General features: G+C 43.1%; 1 protein-coding gene across 1 annotated transcript in view; it reads right to left on the bottom strand.

Moving 5' to 3' along the window:
- Positions 1–574: 574 nt before the first annotated feature.
- The window catches only part of LOC101851270 (myomodulin neuropeptides 1-like), a 49,926-nt gene continuing 43,159 nt past the window's right edge, over positions 575–7,341 (bottom strand). Inside the window, exon 2 of the mRNA XM_005099434.3 lies at positions 575–7,241. Coding sequence (XP_005099491.1) covers positions 5,661–7,160 — 1,500 coding nt within the window. The 5' untranslated portion in view covers positions 7,161–7,241 and the 3' untranslated portion in view covers positions 575–5,660. The remainder of the gene's footprint in view (positions 7,242–7,341) is intronic.

Below are 7,341 nucleotides of genomic sequence, written 5' to 3'. Positions count from 1 at the left end.
GTGTGTGTGTGTGAGTGTGTAAGTGTGTGTCCCTCTCTCGTGCACATACATACGCGCGCTTGCTTTTGAGTAAACACACATGCATGCCACTAAAAATGTACGATACTGATGCTGCCTTTTTATTCCTTGTTCTATTTTTTCACCCTCCACCTCCGCAACATGATGGCGCAGTTCGTTTGACTTCCACAGTTTATTGCTTGATTCAACATAGTCGTTTTCATTATCTAAAACCTAACCAATCAACAACAAAAAGAGAAGATAGAAATGCATAACAAAGGCCGCTTTTTCGCAGGGCCCAAATTCTACTTCACTTACTTTTTTTTTTTTGGTCTCTGTGATAATACTTGCATTTGTGGCATAATGATCCAGCTCTGCTGTGAATGTAACAGACGTGAGTTCGTTTCTTAGTGATGGCAACTTGGCGGAAGGGTGGATACTTTGATAGAGAATGACTTTTTCGGTCAGAATTATTAATCCACAAAACCAGGGTCGACGTCGTCGGCCTCTCAATGATCTAAACTGTGTCAAAAGAGGTGCAAAACATTCACATTCAACAAATAAAACAAAGGCGCAGTTCGTTTGACTTCCACAGTTTATTGCTTGATTCAACATAGTCGTTTTCATTACCTAAAACCTCACCAATCAAAAAAAAAAGAGAAGATAGTTTTTCCCAATTACCAAATGCATAACAAAGGCCGCCTTTTCGCAGAGCCCAAATTCTACCATTACACATGTAACACACAGTCAGGGAAATCGTTTGCATGGCGAAGCGGCATAGAAGGAGATGGCAATCAGTTTTCACATCAACACAAACACAGGAGGAAAACCATTAAAAGATCAAACATGGCGAAGCTAAAATGAGATGTCGCAGTAACCCTATCACACATAATTGTATAGAATAGCCTTTTGGAAAAGATAAATATACCAAACATGGCGAAGCTGGACACAAGACGTGGCAGAAAAACAACAGCAGAGAATTGTACAAAAAAGTCCTATCATCCACTTTGTGACGTCATGGGGAGTGTGTGAGACGTGAGAGATCCGCCTCCTGTAACTCGTGTTAGGTTTCAGTCATGCGACAATGGCGACGGTCACGCTTTGCTTGAGGCTGAAAGCTTCCTAGGAACACCCGGGATTCGTTCCCTGTTTCCTTGATCTCTCTACACTAAACCACATTAGACCTGTCAGTATTCTGTTAACATATTGGAAGCTTACCATTCCTTTATTTCTTTCTAGAAAAATGAAGTATTGGTGTCAATGCGATTTTAAAATGTCCACTAACTTTTAACCCTAACCCTCATGGTAAGAGGATATAATAATTCTATCGTTCAAAGATAACCACTTCCTCCATGTTTTTTTAAGGGGGATGTCATATTATATGATGTGTGTCACTTTGAAAACTGTTTAAACTCCCGAAGGTATTACAGATAAATTTGACTTTTGATTGAAGATGTTGTTATTTTTTCTTTCAGAGCAGTTTGTATTTTCGCATTTCGGCAGAGGTAACCATGAACATGACCAATCTCCACTTGCATTGTACAAGTACGACTAAGAAAGAAAAATGCTCTTTATACGCCTATTGCACCGTACACGGCTCCTACGGTATACGCTGAATGTGGCAAAATGGTTTTTGGCTCCATCATAATACAAAAAGTTAACGTCCTGAGTCTTTCTTCAATCCCCCTCTTTGGGTTAGTTGGCTACATTAAGCTGACAGACTTTCATAAGCAAAGCCACTGGAAAAAAATAAACAAACAAATCCACCCCCCAAACCCCCCCCCCCCCCAACAAAACAACAAGAACAATTTCAGTTAGGACTTGAAAGAACAAAAGGGTAATAGTGAAACATTGTTTCGAGGATTCAGGGAGTAATTCGATTTTATCGGCTTTGGTAACAGTAGCGTCGTGAGCTCTTCTTGGTTTTACAAAAAAAAAAAAAAAAAAAAAAAAAAAAAAAAAGAGGGCAGGGCTCGGGATCTGGGGCACGGAGAGTGAGAGAAACACAATGTGCTTTGGGGAAAAAAGCACGTAAGTCCCACTCGTCCCCAGACACGAAGGAGCAAACAGACATCTGGATGGGCGTGGCCACGATCTGTGGTGACATCACGGCTGGCGGCAATTAAAACTTTGGAGACATTGACTGGATGCAAGCAAAGCTGGAACCAAATTATGTCAACTTTTCAAAGGAACTGACGAAGGTGTCCATGTTCTATCGGATCACGTTTGACTACACGTCTGCTTCCTCTACTCTGCCTTCACGTTTTATTTAATCGTCTAAGGAACGCGGGGGAAGGCAAAGTCGATTTCAAAAACGTAACTCAAGCTTGTTAACACCTGACCCCTCTTCGTCCCCTCTCCCTGATATAATTTAGTAGCCTAGGACAGACAAAGTCAACACACATATCTCAGTGGCATTTGGAATTAAAGGGTTTTCCGAGGAGTGTCTTTATCTCAGATCTTAAGGACAAACGACAGGAAATGTGAAACACAAAAGGGAAGCAACACACGTGCGAAAGGAAAAGATAAATATGTGAATTGAAAAATACACTGGCGAGGAGCAAAGTTCAATAATGCTCTGAAAAAGAAACGACAGCCGGGGGCTGATCTTGTTAAAAGACAAACAAACCCGAAACACAAGAAGAGAGGAGAGGAAAAGACATGACTAAAACCAAATTAAAACAAAGGTGAGAAGAGGAGAAGATTTGACGATTTCGTTAAATAGACCAATACATTTTTCATTTTTGAAACACATTGTACGTTTTATCAGCGTGACCTAGCAGCTGACCCCACTCCCTTTACTAATCGTTTTCTTGTTGAACTTTGGCAGTTTTATTTCCGCTGAGACACAATAATGTTTGCGTTATCCTCCCAAAGACGGCATACATTTTCGTGCAGCAATAATATTCAAGGTTCTTTAAAAGCACAAATGAAAGAGGATATTGAGGCGTACATTTGTCTTGAAATATAAAGTCGAATTTTAGAATGAGAAAAAGAGCGAGAGAGAGAGAGACGAGAAGAGAAAAAGCGTACAAGCGGTAAATTTTATTGATTTTACAATGTAATAATGCTTTTCCCCAGACTCAAGAAAAAACAAACAGACAAATAACAACAAACGAATGCTTTGACAACTAAAATAACATTTCCTGAAACTCAACAACAAAGCTAAATGCACCCCACACCCCCAAACCCCCCTTCCTTTGCAATCCCAAAAAGAAAGTGACACAAAACAAAGCAAAAAGCACACGCGACAAGACAGCATTAGGAGAAAACGAGCGAAAGCATTACCAGGGAAATAATTTTGTTTCTGTTTCATCACAGATTAACTATTTGTAACACGAGGGAAAATTTGAAAAGATTCCTTCCCTCACCTCACCCGTCCCCTTCCCGGAGCTCTCCATTTCGTCTTCATAACATGATAGCATGATAGTTAATATTATTTTTTCCCTCCTTTTTTGTCCCCACCACACACCTTATGAACATAGGTACCATTTATAACAGGAGAATCTTTGATCTCCTCTTAGACTGCAGCAGGAAAGGCAAATCGAGAAAAAAAAATCACTTTCTCCGTTTCCGTTTTTATATTTTTATACATGTACATGTAATTCTTTTTGTTTCAATAGCATTTCAACCCTCCTCTTTCTTAAAATAAAGCACGAATAATTTTGAAAATAACATAATAGCGCATGTTTCTTATTCGCGGGCCTTTAGTAAGTACCGTAATAGAATATAACAGCAGCGTGTATTCTTGTGAATGGTCTTTGAACCTTTATGTTTACTCAGGGAGTGTCACTCTTTCTTTACACCTTCGTATTCTACAAGACTGAAACAAACGGGATTGTTTAAAAATGCTTTATCGGGCTCTCATTATGAAACGTCAGTTCAGGATGTTCGATCTTAAGACACCAAGTCTCTACACTCCTCTTTGCACCCTCCCCCTGCCCCCAAATATAAAAAAAAAAATCCCCGCTTCCACTCACTCCCCCAAAACAAGAAAAGAATCTGTGGAACACCTTCTTTCTTCAATCTGCCCCAGCTTAAAACGGCTCCACCTCCACACGTTTCATCCAACATCCCTTCAGTTTTTGGTCCATGTTCGCATCCTTCCTCCTCATTTCGACCTCCCAAGGACATCTCCAGATCTTGAGTACGTGGAACCGAGCTCAATTTAAAATGAAGAGATGGGGGTATTGGACAAGACCAAAATAGCAGTATCGCATGGACAAGTTCAATGAGGTGGAAAAAAAACACACCGACAGGAAGATTAAATGAGTGTCAAATCTGTGCGGCGTTACTTGTCCTTTGCGCGGCGTTCTGTTTTTTGTCAATACGTCAATGTACTAAGACCGCTTCTGACGTTGAATTTGATGAGGTCATTTCTTTCTGTGTCCAGGTTTTTGTGCCTATTAGGTGGGTTCCAGGGCAGGGGATGGGCGTGGTCACAAGCACGTTTATACGTAATGTGTACGTCTATAGTGTGGTGCTGCCGAAAAAACGGTTTTATACACTTGTACTCTAAGAACAAGGGAAACAGTATTGGCAGGCTCGTTGAGGATTTTGGAAAGTTTATTAAAGTTTTGAGGATGTCTTTACATTTCGACTTATCCAGATCATCAGGTGGTATGCTGAAGTGAATTTTATCACCACAGTAATAACTCACTGAGTGTTACGTTGTGTGCGTGTAGAAATGTGAGTGTGTGTTTGTGTCGCAAGCTCTTGTATCCAGACTAGCCTACATATTGCATTATTTAGAAAGAAGCGAGCTGATATTATGTCGACGGTAAATGTATGTTCACTAATGTGTTTACAAGCACGTTTATACGCAAACATATGTCCATATTCTGATACTTCTAAAGGAACCAGAAACAATTAATTTATTTGCAGGTAACGAGGCCGCCAGATATAGCTCGGCGTGTTTCATTAAAAAGTGTTATTTTTAGAAGTTAAAAAGGGAAAACCTTGTTTCCCGCGCACCACTCTTACAGCCTCAAGTTTCTCCCCCTATCACCTGATGCCTTTTTAAAGTTGAACTCCAGGGCGGCCGGATCTGCTGCTCGGCATCCCAAGAGATGCCATATGTCACGAGGGGACGTAGACATTACCGAAACGGCACACACTGACTTATTGCTGCAGGAACATACCGACTCCTCATTTCATAGAGACTATTTTAGATAATATAAAACTGACAGGGATTAAAAGCGGTAAATAGGTTTTGAGGAACAGAGCAGGGGTTACTACTGATAACATTGCACGAATGTAGAAGACCACAAGTTATGCATTATTTTCTTTAATATAATATTTGCACTATAATACACCCTTTTCGTCCTCTAAACAGCATTGGAAGTTGTACATAATCATTTACAGACTGGATTCTGTCATGATGGAATTCAAAATGTGGTGACAGAGCATAAGATCTTGTTTACTTGAGATGTTTGTACAAATACAAGAAAGAGCAAAGACGTGGACAGTGAGTAAAACATTGACAACATTATATGCGCTTCTTCTGTTGATGCTAATGAATTTGTAAACATCCCTCTCACCACACCCTCTTTTCACCCCCAACCAACCCATTTTCAGAGTCTTAATTGGTAACATCAATAATCAAAAAGACGTATCGAGCAAGCGTTGGGATTCTTGTGTACTGTGTAGGACGTAGGAAGCAGTTACTTCCCTATCCGGACAAAAGAGGATTGTCCGCCCCTGGATCCCCGCCGGTACCCTGCCCTGCGCCCGAGAGCGGGCTCCACCATGACGTCAGAGTTCTTGCCGATGCGGACAAAAGCGGAGGATGGGATTTTCCCTATTCTGACAAACGCATGCGCTCTGCTCGCCACGCTGATCGGCTTATCGTCATCAAAAAGAACACCGTCCCCTAGGCTTTCTTCAGACGATGATGAGTCGGAATGTGAAGATGAAGATGAGGGCGAGGATAGAGAAGACATTGAGGATGACGACCCAACGGACGACGGTTGTGCCGGTGCCCCTGGAGATGACAAAGCTTTGCCGATTCGCACGAAGTTTGAGGCCCTCTTGTCGGAAGACAGTGCACCTTCGCCATCAGCTGCGTTGTCCATGCCCGATTTCCCGATCCGGACAAAGCTTGAGGCTCGCTTCTGACCGTCGTCCGTGCCGTCTACGCTGAGATGAGGGCCGGAATTGTCCCCGGACTTTCCAATTCTGACGAAGCTGGACGCTCTCTTATCCTCCCCGTCACCGGACTTTCCGATTCTGACAAAACTAGAGGCGCGTTTGAGCATGTCTTGGCTGTTGAAATCTGCGGGGCTGAGATCATCATAGCCGAGAGAGCTTCCAAGATCGTACCCGATGTTTTTGCCAATACGGACGAAACTGCTGGCTCTCTTTTCCGCAAAATCTTCGTCATCAGGCAATTCTGACTTGCCGATGCGGACAAAACTGGAAGGGTTGCGGCCAATACGAACAAAGCTCGAAGGATTTCTGCCAATTCTCACAAAATTTGAGGGAGCCTTGCCGATTCTGACGAAGTGAGATGCGCGTTTGATGGCGTCTTTGAGCGAGGCCAGTTGGTCAACGGGGGTTTTCCCGATCCTCACAAAACTAGACGCGCGTTTGTTGTCGTACTGGTCCTCACTGGCGTCATCGTAAACCTCGTCACCTGATCTGCCAATACGGACGAAGCTGGACGGCCGTTTGCCGATTCTGACGAAGTGAGACTTTCGTTTTTCTGCTTCGGGCTCGTCCCCATACATCCGGTTATAGTGGTCATCTACGTAACTTCCGTAGTCAGACATCCTGCCAATTCGGATGAATCTGTGTAGAGGTAGGTTGCTTCCTCGTCCTATCCTCACAAAGCTAGACGCCTTCTTTTCCATCTCATCAGCGTAAGGGTCGTCTCTCAGATAGTCCTGCTGGCCAGCGTCGTTCTCGTCAAAGCTCCCGTCTCCTCCAACATCTTTCCCGATCCGGACAAAACTGCTAGGGCGACCGATCCGCACGAAGTTGCTCGCCCGCTTCTCTCGAGACTCAGCCGAGTCCGTGACGTCAGCCGGACTCGTGGCCTTGACCGTTGAAGCGTCGTCCTCAGCGAGGATTGCAGACGGGCAGAAAGACATGAAGCAGACGACACACAGGAGTAACGGTATCGCCATGGCCCTGTAGGACAAGGTCGGTCGAACGGCAGCCATCTTGGTATCACTTACCGCTTAGGCTGGACTCAGGGTCTCGGAGTACTTGATTCTATGTGTGAGATTTGACGAGATTTGGTTCTGAGGAAATACAAAACAAAAATAAAATAGAAGGATGTGTGGAGTGGTAGCTTTCGGGGAGTTAGAGTGCACGATAATAATACAAACAATGTAATAATAA

This window comes from Aplysia californica, unplaced genomic scaffold (genome assembly GCF_000002075.1).
Source record: "Aplysia californica isolate F4 #8 unplaced genomic scaffold, AplCal3.0 scaffold00213, whole genome shotgun sequence".
In the NCBI taxonomy this organism is placed as follows: domain Eukaryota; kingdom Metazoa; phylum Mollusca; class Gastropoda; order Aplysiida; family Aplysiidae; genus Aplysia; species Aplysia californica.
Note: the sequence above shows the minus strand (reverse complement) of the source record. Positions and strands in the feature narration are given on the sequence as shown.